At 37.9% G+C, this 26522-nt stretch overlaps 1 protein-coding gene across 2 annotated transcripts in view; it reads left to right on the top strand.

Annotated features, from left to right (window-relative positions):
- Window positions 1-26522, top strand: part of LTBP1 (latent transforming growth factor beta binding protein 1) — a 224820-nt gene that overhangs the window by 129625 nt on the left and 68673 nt on the right. For both annotated transcript variants that reach the window (XM_026695526.2, XM_026695525.2), the window contains 5 exons: window positions 7619-7714; window positions 9744-9869; window positions 10594-10719; window positions 13059-13181; window positions 16316-16435. In XM_026695526.2, coding sequence (XP_026551311.2) covers window positions 7619-7714; window positions 9744-9869; window positions 10594-10719; window positions 13059-13181; window positions 16316-16435 — 591 coding nt within the window. The remainder of the gene's footprint in view (window positions 1-7618; window positions 7715-9743; window positions 9870-10593; window positions 10720-13058; window positions 13182-16315; window positions 16436-26522) is intronic.

Genomic DNA, 26522 nt, shown 5'->3' with positions numbered 1-26522 from the left:
CTGTGTATAGCTGCAAAGATTTGTATAAAAGCGGCTTGAATGAATGGGATTTTTTTTCATGGTAATTTTTATTTTGTATTTGTTCATTTTAAAATGTTTGTGATGGATTCTGTGTTAATAACAACTGATCAAAATTTGTTTTCCTGTTAGAAGTTTTGTATGGAATTTTTTTTAAACCACGGAGCAATATTAATATTTCATTAAAGCTTTATTTATTTGTCCTTTAAGTCATGGGAGTGGACAAACTATACCAGGAGATGCTAGTACTAAAGGTAAAATATTTCTTAAAAAGAGGATAAAGTTGCAACTATTCCACATGATGACCAATATATCCAACATTACAGTTGACTTCACTACCAACCAGTTACCAACCAGTTTGCTCTTTCATGGAATCAGAATAATGTTTGGCTTTTATTGGGGTGTGGAGTAATGAGTCTCTCATTTGAAGTTGAAAATCATGCTACCAATATGAGTAAGACTTTTGGTGCACATTTGATTTAATGGTCTTTGATACCTTCTGAGTAAGAATATTTTTTTGCATATAAATAGACCTTTCACCTCTTCTCATATGAAGCTCTATTATAAGTATCAATAACACTTTTCTGCATCTAAGAAAATGAGGCTTATTTTTCATTATATTGCTCCAAATATTCCAAAATGTCCAGTAGATTTCTAATATTGTCTTTTAGATAAAATCCACATCAATCATCATGAATAAATTCTTACAAAATGATTTTAGTCTATCAGCTAAAACTGATATGAAACAACTTGTGGTCATTATTAAATAATGATTGCATGGTATCTTGTTAAAGTCTAAATCTAGTTCCTCTTTAGGTATTAATGCTATATTTGCTTCTTTCCAAACCTCTAGCTTCTTTCCTCCCTATAGATAGAGTTCATTGTGTTTTCTAAAGATTATACTTGTATCCCAAGGTATGTCATCACTTTTTGCAACCTTCTGACAAGCAAAAATCAATGGGAAAGCCAGATTTACTTAACAACCGGGTTACTAACTTAACTAAGGCAAGAAAAGCCATAAAATGGGGCAAAACTCACTTAACAAATGTCTCATGTAACAACAGAAATGTTGGGCTCAATTGTAGTTGTAAGTCAAGGACTACCTGTAATGAAAACTGTGGGAAGAAATTAATTACATTTTGAGATTATAATATTATAATCTCTGGTTAGTGTATGTATTGGTGAATATTCTCTTATATTTAGCTCATTTTTTATTTGCTAACATATTTATTTCAAAAATAAAACCTAAATCATGCTATTTTTGATTGCTCAGGCAATCAGTTCAGGCTTTCATTTAGTACAGCTCTTCCATTAACAATTAAATTTGCTGACTAAAAAATTCATAAAACTGACGTTCAAATGTGTGTTGTTATTAAGGATAATGCTATTATAACAAACAAAAGGTCAAGGAGAATCAGAATTGAGGGTTTTAATTGAGTACCAATTAATCAATTGGATAATAATTTTAAGATTCTCTAAAATTAAAATAAAATAACCTACTATTTAAAAGTACACAGTTTGTTTACACAGAGATGTTTGTTTTTGTCATTAGTTATCAACAGGAATAATTATTCTGTTTTGCAGGTTCTTCCTTCTAGGATAGCAATTTGAAAGACCATAAATGCCACGTTTATTTTTGTTTACAAAGCTTGCTTGCATGACAGAGAGAAAGAGAGGATTTAAACATACCATAAATAAGCAACTAAAAATAAATTTAAATCAGCAACTGTTTTTAGAAAACATCAAAATCTTATAATGCTCATTAAGTTTACAAGAGTCCCTGGGCCTGCTAGCTACCATAAAATTGGACCCGACAACAGTGGGACAAGTTCACAGGGAAAATGCTGTTCCAAAGGATGTGAGAAGCAACATAGAAGAGATCTGTTCAGACTCCATAAAATGATACATGAAGGCTTTATGGACGACATTCAGCACCTTGAATTGTACCCAGAAGCCAACTGATAAGCAATGAAACTTATAGAGTAGAGGAGCCAAAAAAATTACTCACACTACTTTGTTCTAGAAAAAATATAGTTCCTGAATGGCAGAGCTCTGCAGTAATCTAAATGAGTGGTAACTAAGACATGTAAGAATCTCCTAATCCAGGAAACAATGCAATTGAGTCTGTTTCATCTACAAGTTTTTCTGCAGCAAAATGCAGTCAGAGATAGACATGAACACCAAAATTCTTTTGATTTCTGGCAGCTGGAATTACATTTCTTTGTCACTGATATATCTCTCTGAATTTAGCTAACCTTTTTGAAGACATCTAATCCACTAGCCTTTATTATAGCTTCCAACTATGAATTAAAGAATTTAAGTACTATACAAAGTGTTTAATTTTGCTATTCTATATTTGCTGCTAACCAACTATATTGCAATCCTATTCAGATATTACATTATGAATATTCTAAGTAACCTCTGGTCATCCAGCTGCAGTCACTCAAATGATGCTTGCTTCTTCTTGCAGATAGTCATGCATTCAGTGTGTAGGAGGCATGTTGGCCTTTTCAGTTTGAGGCCACACAAGTTGTAAATTAGAATTGTAACTAGTAGGAGTGAGTAGATCTATGTTTGTTTCGTCAAATTTCTTACTTTCCAAAGTTTAGTTTGTTTTGTCTGATTTCTGTATTAATTTTAAATTTTACATCAAACTCACCAGGCACCCAGTCAGTTTTCACTGATGTCAATCTTGGCTGATTGGCACCTAGTCAGTTTGATTGATGTCAGAAAGTTAGCAGACTTGCATCTAATTTGTAGAACTGTGCTTCAACTTCAGCCCTAATGATGAGAGCTTGGGATAGGAGAGTTGGCAGGGTTGTCCAGCCAGAGCAGGGGTCTGTAGAAGACATGTAGACCTTGTAGAAGGCCTGTAGACTTCAATTCCTGTGCTAGCTGGGGTATTGTGGGAGTTGAAGTCCACAAGTCTTAAACTTTTCAAGGTTGGAGACCCCTGAACTAGAGGGTTAGACAGGAAAGTAAATAAAAATTAGAAAAAAAAAAGAAGGCAATGACAAACATTTCCATACTATTGCTGTGAAAGGTGCACATGTTCCCATTTATAGATGATCCATTTGAAATCTTTATGATCCATCTGCACTCTCTTTTAGTTTAGCCAAATGTAATTCTCATAGCCAGGGTTGTGAACTAAAGCAGGAGTCTCCAACCATGGCAACTTACAGATAACAGATAATCAGAGTTGGAAGGGACCTTGTAGGTCATCTAGTCTAACCCCCTGCCCATCTTAAAGACTTGTGGACTTCTATGGTTAATTCCTTCTACCTTTTATGTTAACATTAACTGCAGGAAGTCTTTGGCCTACACTGATAAATACTATCATTATTTATTAAACTAAGGCTGCACTCTGCCCTTGGCTCGCAAGGGGGGTTAATGTGCCTATGATACAATCCTCTCTGCTTCATTTGAATTTTTAAAATTAAAACACATTCATTCTTTTTTTAAAAAAAATGGAAGTTGGCATACTAAAACCATACTACTGACCAATTAACTATATGTCTATACTGAAACTTGGATTTTAGATCTAATGTTATTTGGCTCAGAAATTGGTGGACCAGCAGTATTGCTGATATTTTGAATTTCTGCATCCAAGCTGATTTTTTTCCTTAATAGCTTTCCCAGCCATTCTGATCTGTCCTAGCATGTTATCAGATTGGTTATACGGCAGACTTTATTTTGCTGTTATGCTTTTGAGTTGCTGCAAAAGTGACATATTTCAGTGTAAGATTTCTGTACTAGATTCATCTCTAAATTTAATGGAACTACTAGAATAGTATTTACTGTATATAGAATGGAATTTGCAGAATTCATCAGAGTTCTTGAGAAATTTCCCCTTGAACATTTGGTGCTTTCTTTGATGGAGTTGAGTCAAATAGTTGACATTGTTGTTCAAGAGAACAATCTTTTCAGTCCCCAGCATTTATCATAAAGCAATGTTAAGAAATTCTGAGAAACAAATGACATGTTATTCTTAACATATAGCCATCTATAATAGATACATGGGATTAATCATTGCATAGAACATTGTCAATGAAGAAAGGTTCATTTGGACAAAAATGGGATATATATATAGAGAGAGAGTAATTCATATCTATTTTAACTCAGATGTTATACAGTTGAATCAATGAACAGATAAATATAAGTCATTATTAAATGAATTCCATTTGTTGCACTCTGAGAATATATAAAAAGCAATATAACAATAGCAATAGCACTTTGCCATATAGTCCATTACAGTATTCTCTAAATAGTTTACCAAGTCAGCATATTGTCCCAAACAATTTGGGTCCTTACCAATCTTGGAAGGATAAAAGACTGAATTAACCTTGAGCCCGTCAGGATCGAACTCCAGACTATGGGCAGAATTAGTTTGCAATACTGCATTCTAACCACTGTGTCACCAGGACTTCATGTACAAAAAATGCTTTGTTGTGTACTTTAATGTAGTTTTTTGTAATACAATAAAACTGACCAGCTTTCAGATTCAACTGCATTCAGTGGCAAAGATGATAAATTAAAATGTAATCCAGACAACTGATGTGATTTATATAATTATGTGAATTATGTAAAATTTAACTTAAATTCATATTGAATGAACATGCTTGTCCCCAAATAGTTGTTTAAATCAAGATTTACTCTAGTATACTCTTTATCTTGTTTATATTATAACATGTTGCAAAAAGTTACTACTTTCTACTTGTTTTGGTTTTTTAAAATGTCTTTGTTAATTTTCAGTATAAAATGTTAAAATACAAACTAACATAAAAAGGAGAAGGAGCAACAAAACAAAAGTGACAAAAAGATATTTTATAGATGTTATTTGTTTAAATTTACAGTATTATTATCTCTGTGCTAAAAGATTAAGATCATTTTTGTTATAAATTTGATGTAAAAAGTTACTAGTTTCTACTTGTAAGGGAACTGTGATCATAGTGCTCTATCATTTCTACAAATTATAGATCCTATGGATTGAAATAAATATTGGATGGTGATAAATATTCCAATTATTGCACACAACGCTAGAGTGGATAATTTGGATTTTAATGACAATATTAGTCTTCTGGGATATGCGGTCTAATGAGGATTAGAAAAAGTGCAATATTTTCCACCTGTAATTTAATGCCTAAAACCTGCTCTATGGCACATTGTTTTTGTGTTACAAAGTTCATCGAAGGCCATTTATTCTGCCTTTTCATGACAAGGCAAATACGTGTCTGCTTTTTAAACCTTTTAAAGTATTTGCTGGTTTTTCTTCTTATTTTTCTCTTCTTCCTTTTTCTCTCTCCCTCTCCTACTCATTCTTGCTCTCAATGCTTTCTGAATGCATTACTGTTTTCTATTGGTTCCTGCTTTTGTGTGTGCTTTTAATTATTTATGAAAGACATTACTGAAGAATGTGATCTGATTTTAAATAAATAAATCATAATTATTTATCGATAAATAGTATTTATCGTGGCAGAGTGGAAAAATTACACTCTTGATTGTTCTTGCTTTGGATTCACCAGAAATGTTATGTCTGCAACAATTCTAAGAAGGGGAATTGTTTTTCCAATAGAAGAAATGCAACAACATTTAGCAAAGCATTTCCTGGCATGAACAGAAATTTAAAAAACACACACACAATGAATCTTTGTGGTCTTATGAGTGTTGGTAGACAGAATATTTTTTGTGCTGTTTCTCTGCCTCCTTTACGTTACGGTTGACTGAGACTTCAGCATCAATCCAAACTGGACAACCTTGAGGACTGTACTTTTTGTTTGTGCATCCCCATCTGACCACAAGCCAATAACGGGTGTGAATGGTGAACTTGGGATGTTACAAAAGTAGTCAGGGTTGTCATTTTCAGATTCTTTTGCTCCCACTTTGAATGGTTTGAGCGGAACTTAACGTTCAAATCCAGAGAAGATTAAAAGCCAGGTTATTTTCCAAGGATTTTAAGGTGGTGTAGAATGTTTTAAGCCTATTCAGAATCGCACTCATTTTGCTCCTTAATACAGCAGTCTCCAACCTTTTTGGCTTTGTGAACTACTGGGGGGCGGGGGGGAATTATGGTTGCACACAAGGGATGGGCGAGCATGTGCAGATGCACAGCTCTATTTGCACAGGCAGCAGGTGCATATGCATGCCATTCGCACAAATGAAACTTTGCGCGCACACACACACACACACATGCTCGCCTCCTGCTCGTGCAAGTGGAGGTATGCGTACATGCTCACCCACTGCTTGCACGATCTGGTTCCAAATGGGCCACGGCCTGGTACCAAGCCACAGCCCAGGGGATGAGCCCACTATCTTAAAATCCCTAACTACATTAAAAAAAAAACATAAATGAGTTTCTTCCTACTCAGGGGAACTTTGGAAACTGGAGAAGGGGTAGTGAGGCTGCAGATTGCCAAATCCTGCAACTGAGGGGATAATAAGAAAATCAATAGAATTATACATAAAAATCTAATTGGGTATTTATTTACTTTGACCATACTTTCAGTTTCTCATTCAGCTTGACAATAATAATCACTTATTAGTCAGCTTATGATTCAATGTATTATTTCATTTTTTTTGTCATTTTAAATTCATTACAGTTTATATATTATACAACCTAGAAAAGCACATTAGATAGCAGGTAAGTTACATTTTAGGAAGCCTTTTCAATTTCCCCATGTGTTGAAGAATATTGTCCACTAAAATGGGAAGAGGATCTGGAAATTCTATATATTTCAGTGTCCATACAATGTACCTGTGATATCCAGTGAAGCTTTGAATTGCAGTCTTAGATCTGATGAGCCCACTGAAATCTATGGAGGTTGTGTAGCTGCTATGCCTGATTAATTATGTCCAAAAATGTTATATGCAAGAACAGGGCAGGTGTAGGGTCTCCTGCTTGGGTGGGGGGGTTGGACTAGATGGCCTACAAGTTCCCTTCCAACTCTGTTAATCTAAACGAGGTGTATCTGCATATAAATCTGCATACGCATCTTTAAAAGTATTTTGAATTACAGGGGTAAATGTCTTAGGAGACACACTTGTATCTATTTGAATGTGGGGACTGTCTGTTACCCCCAAAATAAATAAGAAGCATTATTAGAAGATGATGCCTAGCATTTCTGCTGCAGACATCTTTTTCCAGCAATGCTTAAGCAATGAAGTTGATTGTCATGCTTTCTTCAGTTATATGTACTGCACATAATTCAATATATTGCCATGTATGACACTATAACGAATGGGTAAACTGTACTAAAGGTTCAAATTTAGAATAGATTTCTTTAAGATAAATTCTGGGTGTTTCTTTTACTATTAATAACTATGTCTGTATGTTCATATTTAAACTCTTAATACCATCTGGAATCTTACATGTACTCTGGATATCTTTGAGGGTAAATGCAGCTAACCGTATAAGTTAGAAGATTCCCTGTCACTTCAATTTTATGATTTGGAAAAAATTCAGTGGATGCTTTTAACATGCATTGTTAAAACTGTTACATATGAAGTGGATATTAGTACAGTTACATTGGTTCTTAATGCAGTAAGCTGTCTATTTTTAGGGATGCCTAATCTCATACAGAAATACTTTTCTTTCACTCAATAGTGGTGGAGAAAACCTCTCCTCCGCTGCCTGTAGAAGTTGGACCAGATGTCTCCACTTCAAGTGCTAGTCAAGTGATAGCACCAACTCAAGTTACAGGTATGATGCAAAAAACCATTGGTGGTACGAATTGGTGCATATTACAACAACCAATGGAATGTTGTTATCACATCTTAGAAAGTACAGAGCAGCAGAAGGGTTCATTTGTAGGCTGGACAGAATGGTCTGTGTAAATGTGCTTCAATACATTGAAGGATTTGGATGGGGAGATAAGATTTCCTGCTAGTTCTTATATTCTGGAGTGATTTCACAAGTTTATATATCAGCTGCAGTTATTCTGTTTGAGAGGTTTCAAAAATGCATATCTACTAGTGTAGTTTATTTTAATTGCAATGCAGATGTTCATTAGCATATTACTGTAAATTACTTATGAATGTATGCATGTAACAAAATGGTACAGAAAGCGATCATACCCTCATTCTGTCCTAAGATTTCACAAAACCTCATTGTCCATTGGTGCCTAGGACAACATGCTTCTAAAGTAAACAACTGGAATAATTATTACCTAAATTCGATGTTTTATTAAATAAAGTACAAAAATCACAAATTGAAAATTAAACTTTATTAAGGACTATGTTCAATTCATATGTAATGGTATGTGTGTGTGTTCCTCAACTTATGACCAGTCCCTTAATGATCATTTGAACAGATCCCCCAAAGCTACTTTTGACCAAGCCATCCCCTTTGTGCCATTATGTTACTGCATTTGGATGCTTGGCAACCAAACTCCATTTATGGCCATTTGCAACATCCTACATGACTGCAATTTTTGATATTTTTTTATGGAAACCTGTATTTCCTTTCGATTTTTTGGGGGGGAAACCATCCCATAATGATCAATGGGTTCATTTAATGACCGCAGCATTCACTTAATGACCACAGCATTCACTTGATAACCATAACATTTGCTTTATGACTGTTGCAGAAAAGGTCCCAATAATGAGTCCAATCATGTAGTTACGATCGTCATGACTTATGACCATAATTGTCAGGCTCAGTTATGGTCATAAGTTAAGGACCACCTGTAAGCATACATCACACACACACACATAGAAACACATACATGTGTTTGGGGGTTTGAGTCTTACATATTCTAGACAACCTGTCTATTTTCCACTATTATACATGTAAATAAATTATGGGAACTTTTTTCATGATATCCTTAATAAAGACATTTCATAGGCTTGACTCCTTTTCAGCTGTAGATATTTTTTCCTCCAGATGTTTATCCAAGGCCAAACATCTTCCATCTTGCGTATGAAGAATATAATGAATGAATTAGAGCAAAATTGTTAAACCAACAGTCGCAATGTTCATGTGTATCTTTAATTCAACTTTGCATTACTAGTGCCACTGGGCTGTTGGCTGGGCCCATAGCACTGTGAAATTATTTTCTGTTTCAATTTGATATTTCAAAGTAGGATAGGGCATTTTGAATAAGAAGTAGTGTTACTCTATCTGGAAAGCACAACAGCATCCCAGCTTCATCACACACTGCTCTTGCCCAGAATTTTCTCCAGAGGAGAAAATAAAAAAGTGAAAGATTGCTAGCTGAGGTAATGATGTTAGGTTGTTATGAGGAAAATTTTTATAGTTCTCCTGGGCAGCACAGTTTCCTTTTGCCAACAGCAGCAAGTTGCCATAGCAAGAAGCTCTTTGGGCAAAATTTGCAGCCCCAATCCTCTACTGATATTGTAATTTAATTAATTATGGCATCATGTCATTGTGTCAGTGTTAAATCATAGTGACCTCATACCTAGAACTTTTCCAAATTGGACTTCTCCAACATGGTCAATGAAGTTTTTTAACAGTGCACAATAACTGTGCATCCATCAGTACAGTCTATGAAAATTGCAACAACAAGAAAATGCAACAACAGGGGAGGAAAAAGACCTTTACAGGAATTTACTTAGATGTTTATATTATGTTCCACTTTGCTATGGAATCATTTTTTTTATCCAAATTGACTCTAATTAGTTTCTGTGTTTTTTTTAATCCTTCCTTTAAAATTGATGAAATGATCAAATGTTTCATATGGTTTATTACAAGCATTTTCCCCTTCATTTAGAAATCAATGAGTGTACAGTCAACCCAGACATCTGTGGACAAGGACATTGTATTAACTTGCCTGTGGGATACACCTGCTTATGCTATGATGGATATAGGCTTAATGATCAACAAACAAAATGTTCTGGTAATCTACATTCCATGTTCCCAGTTGCTAACATGATGCATGTGAGAAGGTTCTAGAAAAATATTACTATTTATTCCTGTGTTGTGACAATAGCAAATAAGAATGGTTCTTCTCTTTTGGACGCATGATACAAGTTAAAATATAATTTTAATTTATTTTCCCCTCCTCTTTCCCTGAGTTTTTATATACAGCATGCTTGATCTGTTTATTTCCTTTACAGACACACAATAATAATTTGTTTACACATATAAGTGAGGAAAATGGAGGTTTCTTGAGTAATCACTCAAGAATTCCATAATTTCATAATTTTGGAATCCTAATACAAATCTAAGCAATTTTATGATAGTTTTGCTAGAATATTTGCAAAAATTATAACTCAATATTTAAATTCATATACCTAACATTATATCTATATAAGGTACAATCTTTACCTCCCGATTTCTAAAAGATTGCACAAGTGCATACAATGCTTGCTCACATTCATAAATATATATGTTACATCTAAAAGATCAGCAAAAGTAGATTTCTTATCCAAAAACTTAATGCATCGAAGTTTAAAGCTGGTAATTATATTTTTAAATCAAATTTTATATAAAATCTTAATATGTAAACATATTTGAAGATTTTTTTTTAATTTCAGAAGGTGCTTAAGTACGTTAGAGGGAGTGAAGCGATGGCAGTGTAAAAGTATGGAGTCTTCATATTTTTTTTATTTCTTTTACAGATATTAATGAATGTTCTCAGACTCCTCAGCTCTGCTCCCTTGGACATTGTGAAAATACTGAAGGAAGCTTCCTGTGTATATGCCAGGCTGGGTTCATGGCCAATGAACAAGGAACAGATTGTGTTGGTAATTCCTGAGCTTTATATGAGGCCGCTTCTTAATCCTTAAGGCTAATGATTAAAAGCATGAATCTGAAATATATTGGTGTGATTGGAAAAAAGTTAGATTGATTAAGGAAAGAATTTGATTGAATAGATGCATTCCTAAAAATACTGCACAATGCTATACTATAATATATTGAAGCAGTAGTTAACATTTGATCACAGTTACAGAGGGAAAATTATTGTTCACAATATAGACTTCAAATATATATTTGGACAATTGTACTTCCTTGACAATATAATGTAGGTATAAAAACTATGGTTATGTATATGTGATGACCCGGGGTGTGACACAAAAATAACCAAGTCCCAAAAATAGAAGAAAGTCCCTTTAATGCCTCCAACTTGGCCCCATTGTCCAATTATCCTCGGCAGGATATCAAACTCTTAAAGAAAACAGTTTACGGAGGGAGTAAATGCAGTCCGCACCCAAAGTAAAGTTAATTCAAAATTTAAAAAACCCATCATACCATACTGAAGGAATTACTACAGCAGGCAAGGATGATTAATTGCAGACTTCTACCAGATAACGCAGCAACCATAGTTGGGAGGAAGCCAAAACACAGATAAGCTCCTACAAGAATGCATACTTTGCTTCCAGCAACTTTGCCATGAGCAGTTTGTCCTTTTAACCAGTCCTTCCAGCTGCAGCCCATGAAGGGGATCAGGGCCCCTTTCTCCCCCGTAGACCACACCAATCATGTTTCTCCCTTATCCACTCCTCCCTGCATGCCCTAGGATGAAAAGGGGATAGGCCTGGGTCTTCCTCTGGATGCCCATCTGGCCTGTGCCCTTCCCCATTTCCTCCACAACCACCAGAGCCACTTTCCCACTCCCTGTCAGCTGTTCCATCTCTCCCTTGGAGTTAGACTCCAACAGGGGCATGACAGTCTAAAGCACAAGAACAGATAGAATAGGTGTTCTAAGCAAAGTACTTCAGTAGACTCTGAAGTTAATATAATTTCTAAATGGCAAGAACAATGTTTACTGTAAATATTGGTTCATTTCAGACATCTATATAATTTGGTGAAATGGTTCTTGAAAATGTATTTGTATGCACCTATTCTTTCAATCTCTGGTTATTGATTTGGGGATACATTAATCAGGATGGTGGGGGATAATATAGAAAAAGAGATACTCCCATATCCCCAAAATCAAAATGACATTTACTGGGAAAAAATATTTTGAACACTGATCAAGCACTTGCCAGAAATTGCAGTATAAATTATTTGTGTCTAATATTGTGGTTTTTTTACATGCTAGACCTGAAACAACCATCTGCCCCAGCTATCCTGATTAAGTTCTTTATATAAAACAACAAAGTTGGGATATTTCTTTCATCCTGTTTCCACCAAGACACAATCACTTTGAAAAATGGATGCCTAATATGGGCATTAATATATATGGCATACGTTGATGTAACAAGACTATTTTTGTATCTTATTTTAGCATTGTTTATCCTCGCAAGTATAACCCACTCATTCTGAACTAAAGTAATTTTTCTCTCTCTACTGATATTATTTCTGTCTATGTGTATAAAGTAACACTAACAAAAGAGGGATAATGAGAAATATCAAAATAATGATACAGGAGATCAAGTATGAGCAATATAGTCAACAATATTTGATTTAGCAAAAATAAAAAAATGATTTTTTTTAGTTTACTATTTTCATTATTTTAAATGATTTTTTAAAAAGAGCACTGCCTACCATCAGTTTTGTTTTTAAATCCGGAGTCAATTTTATTTTGTATAAAAGTGATAAATTTATCCTATCTATCTCATATGGGAAGCTTGCTTAAAAAAAAAAAGACAGAGACAGAATAAAGTGTACCTTAATGGTAGATCATATTCTTGGTATGTGAAAGTCCCAGGTACATTGCCTAACATTTCTAGATACAGATACAGAAAAGTCTCTTGTCTGAAACTCTGAAGAGTTGTTGACATCTACACACATTATAGATGTACACTATATCTATATACTTCTCACTAAGTATAGAACATTTTTCATAGACCTCAGTCACAGCAACTTCTGTTGATACCCAAACAGCAAAAAGGGCTTTTTCAAATTGGGGATACTGCAGAACAGACCCATGTGTAACAGGAAATATATGATGATATTTTTGCAAGGACTCAGCTCTTCTGAATTAAAAAATTAAGATCTAAAATAACCCATGGGTTTAGTATTCTATGAGTGGTTTCTGCCTCTGTCTGTCTATCTATCTAGCTGTCTATCATCTATGTAAACTGCTGTATTTTTACTTAATGTTTGTTAAGTTTAAATTATCACAAAATTGGGTTTTTAGATGTTGATGAATGTGCCAGGCCTGATACCTGTGGAGAAGGACTCTGTGTAAACACCATTGGTTCATATAAATGTGAATATTGTGACAGGGGATTCCAGAGGAACAGAAGGGGCCAGTGTGAAGGTGGGTTTTAATGTCTCCTAAACAAATTTCCTGACTACTTAGCTTTAACTATGTTATAATCTTTAGAGGGGGGAAATCAAGGAAAGTTAAGCCATTAGAAGTGTCCACAACTAGACAAGGTGATAATGAAATGTGTGTATGATATCATAACTTACCCATTACCTACTTGCCTGCAACATTTCAATGGAAGTGCAGTATATATTTTGTCACTTTCCTTCCTCCAGCTAACCCAAATATAGACCATATGCTATTGAGAATAGCAGAAGTAAAACAACCCTTGCCACTCCTTTCCACATGTGCTAACCCATAAGGATTGTATAGTCCATATCCCGTGGCCTCAGTTTTCCTTTCCCTTTTTCCTTGGTTGTTGGAGATAGTTCAAAATAAAGTATTAGGATGTAGCTACCTGCCATTTTTACTTTTGAAGAATACCTCCAAGGCCAATTATTTCAAAGTAATTCTGGAACCAATATTCTTTTTGAAAGCCTGCCTGTCTTCTAAGATCTTGTTGGCTTTTTTCAATCTATTAAAATTCTGGAAGGACTAAGAACCTAATCGACAACATGAGACACACCTACACAATCAAGTTTCAGATCTTCCAGAATCAGCATGGAAGGCAGCCAACAATATCAGTAGTCTCAGTGCTATCTGTGTTTTGGGGATAGATTTCATTCATCATATACACTCTATGAAACCATATACAATTGAATGGCTTTGCCTTAGGAAACACATTATCTTTTTAATTTGTTTTTAATCTGCTGTCCTGAAATTGCTTATAAGGTTGCTATTTCCAATGAAGGTAATTACTTTAGGGTTATATAATAGCAAGAATTACATACCAAAAAATCCGTTTGTAGTTGGAACAAAACACTGGCATAAGAAATCAACTTCAAATAAACCAAACATCTAACCAAAAACATGTGATTGGTTTTTGGCACAAAGTTTCCTGGATTTGAATAGGCAATCAATATGCTTAAAGTCTTCATATTTTAATTGTCCTTATCAGTGTGGGATTCAAAAACATTTACCACTGGTTCTGTGAGTGTGGCTTGATGGGCGTGGCGTGGCTTGGTGGGCATGGTATACTGTAAAATCTCCATTCCCACCCCACTCCAGGGGAAGGTTACTGCAAAATCCCCATTCCCTCCCCACTCCTCCTCCGTTCTCCTGTTCAGAGCAACAAAAGAAGACCCAGCTGATCAGCTGGGACTTGGGAGGCAGAGAATAGATTGGGGTGGGGCCAGTCAGAGGTGGTATTTACCGGTTCACTGAACTACTCAAAATTTCCACTACCGGTTCTCCAGAACTGGTCAGAACCTGCTGAATACCACCTCTGGTCCTTATCTACAGCATATCATTTTATCAAGAATATATTAATCATTTAAACCTATCATTTCTAGTTTAAATGGCTTTAAAAAGGATTTTAAAATATGTTGTGCCTATGTGGTGTAGATATGAATATTATGGAAATGTTGCCCTTACACTTGTAATAGGAGAGGCGGAGAGCTGGACACCAAGAAATAGACTTAAACAACCTACAGTTTTATTGGAGGAGCATAACATATGCATTAAATAATGAATCAATGAAGAGTTTAACTTTATCCTTTCCCTGTTAATTGCTTGAGGAGACTGACATTAAAAGTCAGGCACAATGTACCACTGGCTTTGCATTGGTTAAGCTGAGTTGCTGATAGACCATTCTTCTTGCAGTAAGTTGTAGGTGTGAAGTTATCATCTATATTCTTTGCCTATAGCTTTGCTTGGAATTACCTACCTTCTCAATCCTAGATAGTAACTACTTGATCCTTATTGGTGTTTCTCATTCAAGACATTCCCTGTTGTCACTCTTAATCTGTTCTCAAATTATGTGTAATTGTACAAGTCCCTTAGCTGCAAGGTAAGTTATACTTTGTACAAAAATCTTAATGGAGATGAGTTGTGGGAGATGCAAGTAGGGTTTAACTCATAAGGCTATAGTTTAATACTCATGTGACAACTATATTATTATGTATTTTCTCTGCATTATTGCTAAGCCACCGGGCTTAGATTCAAGTTTGTTTCCTAATACAGACTAAAAAAACAACAACCAGAAATCACCAAGGACAAATTTCTGCTTGCTTTCAGAATAGGACATTTGTAAATATAATATTACTTAGTCAAAAATGTATTTATAGTATCTTTGTTTCTTAGTTTCATGTAATCATTAATCTCTATTAATATCTTTTGATTGTCTTAAGAAATTAAAATCTTTAAATATAAGCAAGAAGTAAATATATGTAAATATATGTGCCAATGGCAATAACTCAGCCATTAACTTAATTACTGCCCTTTTTGATGGAAAGCAAAGAAGAATCTTTATTGTTTTAGAGTATATGGGAATTAAATTAAGAAATAATGCCTTGCCTTTTAAGCCCTTTTAGTGCTTAAAAATTAGAAATCCATCTCCATTAATCTATATAGCCACTGGGCTATATCTAAGCTGCTGGGCTTAGATTCAAGTTTGTTTCCTAATACAAACTAAAAAAGCAACAACCAGGAAGCACCAAGGACAAATTTCTGCTTGCTTTCAGAATAGAACATTTGTAAACATAATATTACTTTGTCGAGAATGTATTTACAACATCTTTATTTCTAAAAAGTTTGCCTTTTTAGTTTGTATTAGGAAACAAACTTGAATGTTTGGATTGTGAACTATATCACAGATATAGTTAGATATAGATTAATGGAGATGGATTTTTAATTTTTAAGCACTAAAAGGGCACAAATTGAATGAAACTGTTTGAAGAGGAATCCCCTGGTTTTGAATTGGAAAATTTCAAAAGCTAAATGGATACTTTAACTGTGAACTTTGCTTGAAAAAGAGTTTTGTGATCAAGATGGAGCATTTCAATCTCAAAATGGTATATTTTGAATTTGACTCAGTTCAGATTCAAAATGTTTTGCACTTTCTACAAACTGCCAACCACAATCTACCTAATATTACATAATATATGTCAGTGGATCTATGCCATTTGTATTGCACTATTTAAGAATCTGGTCTATAGTGCCAATCTTCCTACCAACTGTTACTGCTTTGATGTGCATTTATTCTTTAATTACCATTAAAATTTTCACTGATGTTTTTGTTTTCATAGACATTGATGAATGCTCAGTGCCACATACATGTCCAGATGCAGAATGCATTAATGCTCCTGGTTCTTACCAATGTGTCCCTTGTAGAGATGGATTCAGAGCATGGAATGGAAAGTGTCATGGTATATATTTTCTTGAATTTTCCCCCCCACTAAAATCCTGTTGAAATCAGTATAAAAAGTGCACATAACTCAGTTTATGCAAGAGATATCCTGGATATAGGCATTTTTTCCCTAGTATTTGCATTTCGGGTAAACTGTTTTTCCTCAGGTTTTTGTTGTTGTTTGCTTATATTTTTCCTAATATGCTTGGTTTTATGCATGTTTGGATTGTGAACTATATCACAAAAGTATGAAAAGAGTAGACTTTGCTACTTTTCTCATTAAATATTTACCTCAAAGAACATTCAAGAATTACACTGTATAAGCCTGATTGAAACAGTAAATATTAACATAAAGACTTACAAACGTCAGGCAAAATATCTTTAACATATATTGTTACATTTTCATGCCAATTCTTTGGCATGCAAATTTAGCTCAATTTTAAGTCATCTAAATTTTGCACTTCCTAGTTGCCGTTATTTATTTATTTGTTTGTTGGCTTATTTGCTCATTTATCAAATTTTTATGCAGTCCATCACTCCTAAAGGTGACCCTAGGTGACTTACAAGCTGTAAAAACAAGTAAAAGATAGTTAAAAGATTAAAATGTTACAGATTAAAATATTATTAAAATGGTATTATATTATTGTTAAATTAGTGAGGTGCTATTTATGAAGGTATTGGCCAGTGGTGGGCAAAAACTTTATTGCTTGGTTAAAATTTAAAAAACTTTACCCGATCCTACATAACAACTTTTCCTATCCATTTTAAGCATGAATTCAGCCTTGCAAATACATTCTTTTGCATTTCTGCTAAAATAGGAGGAAATCTGGAACTGCATTTATTTATTTAACAATATTAAAGTAACATAATAAACAAAGAAGGATATATGTATGTATGATATATGTATGTATGATACATGTGTGTATGTATGCATATGTGAGTGTGGGACAACTGCCATGTTATTCATGTACTTATTGTTTGGTCCTATTTTTTATTTTTGCATTCCATGCTTATTATTATTGCAACTGTTCTTGGAGTTTGCTGTGTCTGTGCCCAGGTGTTTGCCTGGCTTGTGGTGTGGAGATTTTTTTGTTTGTGAGTGCAGGCTTCCAAATGATTGACAGTCTGGTGGAATCATTGACCTGGAAAACCAAGGCATATACGAAGTCCCCTGTGCATCATGCTTGGCCACATACATTGGACAGACCAATAGAAGAATAAGTACCCGCCTGGATGAACACAAAAATGCAATCAAAAAGCTGGAACACACTTCCTCACTAGTCCAACACATGGAAGCCACAGGTCATAGCATCAACTTCAATGGCACCAAAACCCTAGCCACTATAGAAAACCCCAGCCACAGAATCATCAGAGAAGCCATAGAGATTGAAAAAAGACCAGAAAGCATGAATAGAAGAGATGATTCCACCAGACTGTCAATCATTTGGAAGCCTGCAGTCACAAACAAAAAAATCTCCACACCACAAGCCAGGCAAACACCTGGGCACAGACAGATCCCCCCTGATACCTCCAGCTCAAACACACCCCAACCGGGCACCCAGATGAAACCTAGCTTCCTAACTAATGATAGCCATCCATTTACCCGGAGCCAAGCTGCACTAAAGGCCTCCAATAAAGTAATACAATGTTGCCAGCCAATCAAGAGACAAAAAGAGCCAAAAAACAGACAGAAGATATTAGAAACACCAATCAAGCAGAACACAGCAAACTCCAAGACCAATAAACACAGACCAAGTCTCCCAACCAATCAGGGTGAAGAAAAAACCATTCTGGCACAGCAATAGGCTACCCCAAATTTAAATCTGAAACCACTGTAAAAGTCTGACTCACAGATGAACACTATACAGAAGCCTGATGAGAGGTTCTCGCGGGTATTTATATGTAGATCTTTGGTTGTTCGGGTTTTCTCCCGCGTAAGATTCAAAGTATCTAGGCAACGTTTCGATGAAGTCTCATTCATCATCTTCAGGCTTCTGTCTCCGGCTCTGTGCTTCTCAGAGTAATGGAGATTGCAGCTGCTTCCTCCTTTTAACTGCCAGTGGGGGTGGGACTTGATTGGGTGGGGGGCTTGGCTGTGTTCTGATTGGGTGGAGCGTGTTCTGTTCAGGTGGGGGCTTGGTTGTGCTCAGGTTAGTCTTAGTTGCTGGGGGATTTGAGCTGGAGAGTTGTGATCTTGCTGTTTGGCTTCTAGTTCGTGGTCCTGCTGCATCTTCATAGTGGGTGTCGGTTTGCTTCATGTATGGCTCGGAGGGGTTTGAAGTGGGTAGTGATGCAGCTGCAGTGCAGCTTCTGGTCCATGGTCGTTTCTCATTTTCTGAATGGGTGGGAGTCTGTTTTCTACATAGAAGTGTGGTGGTGGCATCTTGTGTGGCTCTCATGGGTGTGGGTCCGGTGTCCTTCTTCATGTTAGGTACTCGTCTGTTCATGAGGGGCGGGTTTCCAAATGGCTGGAAGGCGGGAGGTGTCATCTCGTTTGTTCATGCTGTGTGGGCGTTTTCTATCTCTATGGCTTCTCTGATTATTCTGCTGTTGAAGTGTTCGGTTTTGGCGATAGTTCTGGTATTTTTAAAATCAATTTCATGTCCTGTGGCTTTGAGGTGTTGGACCAGGAAGAGGTCGTTTCTTCTTTTTGATTGAGTTCTTATGTTCTTCAATGCGTGCACTTATTCTTCTGTTAGTTTGTCCAATGTATGTGGTAGGGCAGGCAGTGCAGGGATTTCGTATACTCCTTGGTTTTCTAATTCGATTTTGTCTTTGGGGTTTCTTAGGATGGTGGATATTTTCTGTTTGTGCAGAATGCTGTTTTGATGTTGTGTTTTTGGAGGATCTTGCTGATTTTGTCTGTAGTGCCTTTTATATATGGGAGGAGGGCTTTGCCGTTTTCTTGTTCTCTGTCTTGGATTTTGGTTGGGGTTTCTTTTTGGATTAGGTGGGTAATCTTCTTTCTTTGGAATCCATTGGCTGTGAATACGTTGGTGAGAGTGTGTAGTTCGGTTTTTTGGTGTTGTTCATCGGCTAAGCATTTTGTTCTGGAGATGAGTGTCTTGGCTACGAATTGATCTGTGCTGGGTGGTGGTGTGAGTGCATGTAGATAGCGGTTAGTATGTGTTTTCTTCTGGTAGATGGTGTGTCCTAGGGAGCCATTGGATCTTTTGTATACCAAGACATCTAGGAAGGAAGTTGATTGTTGGCTTCTGTTTCCATGGTGAATTGTATTTTGGAGTGTAGGCTGTTGAGGTATGTGAGGAAGTTGTTCAGTTTTTCTTTCCCGTGTGGCCAGATTATGAAGGTGTCATCTACGTATCTGAGCCAGAGTTTGGGTTTGTGGTCGTATTTTTCTAGAGCTTGTGTACAAACCCCTAAAGAAAGACCCCACCACCTACCTAGAAAAACTACCAAATCCAAAATAAAAGCCTCCCCATCAGTGAAGAAATCCAGCAAGGAATCATACCCAGAAAAATCATCCAGATGCCCCAAGCTTTATGGTCTCCCCAAAATACACAAAGAAGGAACCCCACTCAGACCAATAGTCAGCTCCATAGGCTCACCTCTACAAAACCTGGCCAAATTTCTTGCCAAACAACTACAACCCTATGCAGAATCCATCAACTCACGCGTAAGAAACTCATTCCAGTTCATCGAGATCATAAAGAAACAAAACTTACAACCTAGCGACCTACTAGTAAGCTTCGATGTCATATCCCTCTTCACCCAAGTGCCAATAAAAGAAGCCTTGACAGCCATCCAAAACAAATACAACCCCCAAGCACATCCTAGATCTAACCAACCACTGCCTATCCAATACTTACTTCACCTACAATGGACAAAAATACAAACAAATAGAAGGAGCACCCATGGGATCACCCTCTCACCTGTCATCCATAAACCTCTACATGGAACACTTTGAAACACAAGCTCTAGAAAAATACGACCACAAACCCAAACTCTGGCTCAGATACGTAGATGACACCTTCATAATCTGGCCACACGGGAAAGAAAAACTGAACAACTTCCTCACATACCTCAACAGCCTACACTCCAAAATACAATTCACCATGGAAACAGAAGCCAACAATCAACTTCCCTTCCTAGATGTCTTGGTATACAAAAGATCAATGGCTCCCTAGGACACACCATCTACCAGAAGAAAACACATACTAACCGCTATCTACATGCACTCTCACACCACCACCCAGCACAGATCAATTCCGTAGCCAAGACACTCATCTCCAGAACAAAATGCTTAGCCGATGAACAACACCAAAAAACCGAACTACACACTCTCACCAGCGTACTCACAGCCAATGGATTCAAAGAAAGAAGATTACCCACCTAATCCAAAAAGAAACCCCAACCAAAATCCAAGACAGAGAACAAGAAAGCGGCAAAGCCCTCCTCCCATATATAAAAGGCACTACAGACAAAATCAGCAAGATCCTCCAAAACACAACATCAAAACAGCATTCTGCACAAACAGAAAAATATCCACCATCCTAAGAAACCCCAAAGACAAAATCGAATTAGAAAACCAAGGAGTATACGAAATCCCCTGCACTGCCTGCCCTACCACATACATTGGACAAACTAACAGAAGAATAAGTGCACGCATTGAAGAACATAAGAACTCAATCAAAAAAGAAAAGCGACCTCTTCCCTGGTCCAACACCTCAAAGCCACAGGACATGAAATTGATTTTAAAAATACCAGAACTATCGCCAAAACCGAACACTTCAACAGCAGAATAATCAGAGAAGCCATAGAGATAGAAAAACGCCCACACAGCATGAACAAGCGAGATGACACCTCCCGCCTTCCAGCCATTTGGAAACCCGCCCTCATGAACAGGCAGTACCTAACATGAAGAAGGACACCGGACCCACACCCATGAGAGCCACACAAGATGCCACCACCACACTTCTATGTAGAAAACAGACTCCCACCCATTCAGAAAATGAGAAGCGACCATGGACCAGAAGCTGCACTGCAGCTGCATCACTACCCACTTCAAACCCCTCCGAGCCATACATGAAGCAAACCGACACCCACTATGAAGATGCAGCAGGACCACGAACTAGAAGCCAAACAGCAAGATCACAACTCTCCAGCTCAAATTCCCCAGCAACTAAGACTAACCTGAGCACAACCAAGCCCCCCACCTGAACAGAACACGCCTCCACCCAATCAGAACACAGCCAAGCCCCCACCCAATCAAGTCCCACCCCACTGGCAGTTAAAAGGAGGAAGCAGCTGCAATCTCCATTACTCTGAGAAGCACAGAGCCGGAGACAGAAGCCTGAAGATGATGAATGAGACTTCATCGAAACGTTGCCTAGATACTTTGAATCTTACGCGGGAGAAAAGCCGAACAACCAAAGATCTACATATAAATACCCGCGAGAACCTCAGAAAACAAATATTGCACCTCTACGGGAGGAAACCCACCATCTGACCAGGACTTATGAAAAACTTGAAGTCCAAAGAGCCTCCATTTTATGTGACCTTGCATTCCTATGCAACTGCCGAGATCAAAATTTAATTCCCACAAGCTTCCAATTGAAATTCCACACCAACAGAGCAGCCACCAAACGCATCCTAAAAAGAACAGAACTGGCCCTAATTAGAAATGAACTTCACACAAAAGGTTTCTCCTAGACCAAATCAACAAAGATCTCCTCACACTCCACCTCAGACTCAGCAACAAGATTCACCCTCTACTTTGGGACAAATCCAAACAACTCGCTGTCTGGAGGCCGAAACACAGACCATCCTCAAGACAGACACACAGACCAACAAACTCAGGAAACTACAACAATGCCAGAAACCAACTCCTCCCCCACAGCCACACATGAAACAAACAGTGCACAACATCTCAGACAAGATCCTCACTGAAGCTGAAACCAAGATCCTCTCAAAAGATTCAACTTTGCTGTCGCTCCCAAACACATCCCCACAGAAACCATCATATGTGGAGTTGAAACCAGCCTGACCAAAACCAACCCTGATGACGCTAACAAAATCAGACTCGAAATCACCAACATCCTCTGCACTAGCAAACCACCCAAAAGCAACTTATCCAAAGAAGAACAAACTGCACTACTTAACCTGAAAGAAGACACCAGCATAATAATCCTACCAGCAGACAAGAGACAGCGCGACAGTGGTAATGAACACATCTGACTACCAAACCAAGCTAACCAACCTACTCCAAGACCCCACATACAAACCCCTAAAGACAGACCCCACCACCTACCTAGAAAAAACTACCAAATCCAAAATAAAAGCCTCCCCATCAGTGAAGAAATCCAGCAAGGAATCATACCCAGAAAAATCATCCAGATGCCCCAAGCTTTATGGTCTCCCAAAATACACAAAGAAGGAACCCCCTCAGACCAATAGTCAGCTCCATAGGCTCACCTCTACAAAACCTGGCCAAATTTCTTGCCAAACAACTACAACCTATGCAGAATCCATCAACTCACACGTAAGAAACTCATTCCAGTTCATCGAGATCATAAAGAAACAAAACTTACAACCTAGCGACCTACTAGTAAGCTTCGATGTCATATCCCTCTTCACCCAAGTGCCAATAAAAGAAGCCTTGACAGCCATCCAAAACAAATACAACCCCCAAGCACATCCTAGATCTAACCAACCACTGCCTATCAATACTTACTTCACCTACAATGGACAAAAATACAAACAAATAGAAGGAGCACCCATGGGATCACCCTCTCACCTGTCATCATAAACCTCTACATGGAACACTTTGAAACACAAGCTCTAGAAAAATACGACCACAAACCCAAACTCTGGCTCAGATACGTAGATGACACCTTCATAATCTGGCCACACGGGAAAGAAAAACTGAACAACTTCCTCACATACCTCAACAGCCTACACCCAAAATACAATTCACCATGGAAACAGAAGCCAACAATCAACTTCCCTTCCTAGATGTCTTGGTATACAAAAGATCCAATGGCTCCCTAGGACACACCATCTACCAGAAGAAAACACATACTAACCGCTATCTACATGCACTCTCACACCACCACCCAGCACAGATCAATTCCGTAGCCAAGACACTCATCTCCAGAACAAAATGCTTAGCGATGAACAACACCAAAAAACCGAACTACACACTCTCACCAAGCGTACTCACAGCCAATGGATTCCAAAGAAAGAAGATTACCCACCTAATCCAAAAGAAACCCCAACCAAAATCCAAGACAGAGAACAAGAAAAGCGGCAAAGCCCTCCTCCCATATATAAAAGGCACTACAGACAAAATCAGCAAGATCCTCCAAAAACACAACATCAAAACAGCATTCTGCACAAACAGAAAAATATCCACCATCCTAAGAAACCCCAAAGACAAAATCGAATTAGAAAACCAAGGAGTATCGAAATCCCTGCACTGCCTGCCCTACCACATACATTGGACAAACTAACAGAAGAATAAGTGCACGCATTGAAGAACATAAGAACTCAATCAAAAAGAAAAGCGACCTCTTCCCTGGTCCAACACCTCAAAGCCACAGGACATGAAATTGATTTTAAAAATACCAGAACTATCGCCAAAACCGAACACTTCAACAGCAGAATAATCAGAGAAGCCATAGAGATGAAAAACGCCCACACAGCATGAACAAACGAGATGACACCTCCCGCCTTCCAGCCATTTGGAAACCCGCCCTCATGAACAGGCAGTACCTAACATGAAGAAGGACACCGGACCCACACCCATGAGAGCCACACAAGATGCCACCACCACACTTCTATGTAGAAAACAGACTCCCACCCATTCAGAAAATGAGAAAGCGACCATGGACCAGAAGCTGCACTGCAGCTGCATCACTACCCACTTCAAACCCCTCCGAGCCATACATGAAGCAAACCGACACCCACTATGAAGATGCAGCAGGACCACGAACTAGAAGCCAAACAGCAAGATCACAACTCTCCAGCTCAAATCCCAGCCCAGCAACCTGCTAAGACTAACCTCACAATGAGCACAACCAAGCCCCCACCTGAACAGAAACGCCCCACCCAATCAGAACACAGCCAAGCCCCACCCAATCAAGTCCCACCCCCACTGGCAGTTAAAGGAGGAAGCAGCTGCAATCTCCATTACTCTGAGAAGCACAGAGCCGGAGACAGAAGCCTGAAGATGATGAATGAGACTTCATCGAAGCGTTGCCTAGATACTTTGAATCTTACGGGAGAAAACCGAACAACCAAAGATCTACATATAAATACCCCGAGAACCTCAGAAAACAAATATTGCACCTCTACGGGAGGAAACCCACCATCTGACCAGGACTTATGAAAAACTTGAAGTCCAAAGAGCCTCCATTTATGTGACCTTGCATTCCTATGCAACTGCCGAGATCAAATTTAATTCCACAAGCTTCCAATTGAAATTCCACACCAACAGAGCAGCCACCAAACGCATCCTAAAAAGAACAGAACTGGCCCTAATTAGAAATGAACTTCACACAAAAGGTTTCTCCTAGACCAAATCAACAAAGATCTCCTCACACTCCACCTCAGACTCAGCAACAAGATTCACCCTCTACTTTGGGACAAATCCAAACAACTCGCTGTCTGGAGAGCGAAACACAGACCATCCTCAAGACAGACACACAGACCAACAAACTCAGGAAACTACAACAATGCCAGAAACCAACTCCTCCCCCCACAGCCACACATGAAACAAACAGTGCACAACATCTCAGACAAGATCCTCACTGAAGCTGAAACCAAGATCCTCTCAAAAGTTCAACTTTGCTGTCGCTCCCAAACACATCCCCACAGAAACCATCATATGTGGAGTTGAAACCAGCCTGACCAAAACCAACCCTGATGCGCTAACAAAATCAGACTCGAAATCACCAACATCCTCTGCACTAGCAAACCACCCAAAAGCAACTTATCCAAGAAGAACAAACTGCACTACTTAACCTGAAAGAAGACACCAGCATAATAATCCTACCAGCAGACAAGGGCTGCGACAGTGGTAATGAACACATCTGACTACCAAACCAAGCTAACCAACCTACTCCAAGACCCCACATACAAACCCCTAAAGACAGACCCCACCACCTACCTAGAAAAAACTACCAAATCAAAATAAAAGCCTCCCCATCAGTGAAGAAATCCAGCAAGGAATCATACCCAGAGAAAAATCATCCAGATGCCCCAAGCTTTATGGTCTCCCCAAAATACACAAAGAAGGAACCCCACTCAGACCAATAGTCAGCTCCATAGGCTCACCTCTACAAAACCTGGCCAAATTTCTTGCCAAACAACTACAACCCTATGCAGAATCCATCAACTCACACGTAAGAAACTCATTCCAGTTCATCGAGATCATAAAGAAACAAAACTTACAACCTAGCGACCTACTAGTAAGCTTCGATGTCATATCCCTCTTCACCCAAGTGCCAATAAAAAAGCCTTGACAGCCATCAAAACAAATACAACCCCCAAGCACATCCTAGATCTAACCAACCACTGCCTATCCAATACTTACTTCACCTACAATGGACAAAAATACAAACAAATAGAAGGAGCACCCATGGGATCACCCTCTCACCTGTCATGCAAACCTCTACATGGAACACTTTGAAACACAAGCTCTAGAAAAATACGACCACAAACCCAAACTCTGGCTCAGATACGTAGATGACACCTTCATAATCTGGCCACGGGAAGAAAAACTGAACAACTTCCTCACATACCTCAACAGCCTACACTCCAAAATACAATTCACCATGGAAACAGAAGCCAACAATCAACTTCCCTTCCTAGATGTCTTGGTATACAAAGATCCAATGGCTCCCTAGGACACACCATCTACCAGAAGAAAACACATACTAACCGCTATCTACATGCACTCTCACACCACCACCCAGCACAGATCAATTCCGTAGCCAAGACACTCATCTCCAGAACAAAATGCTTAGCCGATGAACAACACCAAAAAACCGAACTACACACTCTCACCAAGCGTACTCACAGCCAATGGATTCAAAGAAAGAAGATTACCCACCTAATCCAAAAGAAACCCCAACCAAAATCCA

The sequence above is a fragment of the Pseudonaja textilis genome, chromosome 1 (assembly GCF_049901715.1).
Source record: "Pseudonaja textilis isolate UNSWEBS1 chromosome 1, rPseTex1.2, whole genome shotgun sequence".
Classification (NCBI taxonomy): domain Eukaryota; kingdom Metazoa; phylum Chordata; class Lepidosauria; order Squamata; family Elapidae; genus Pseudonaja; species Pseudonaja textilis.
The sequence above is the reverse complement of the archived record's forward strand: the minus strand, read 5'-3'. Positions and strand labels throughout refer to the sequence as shown.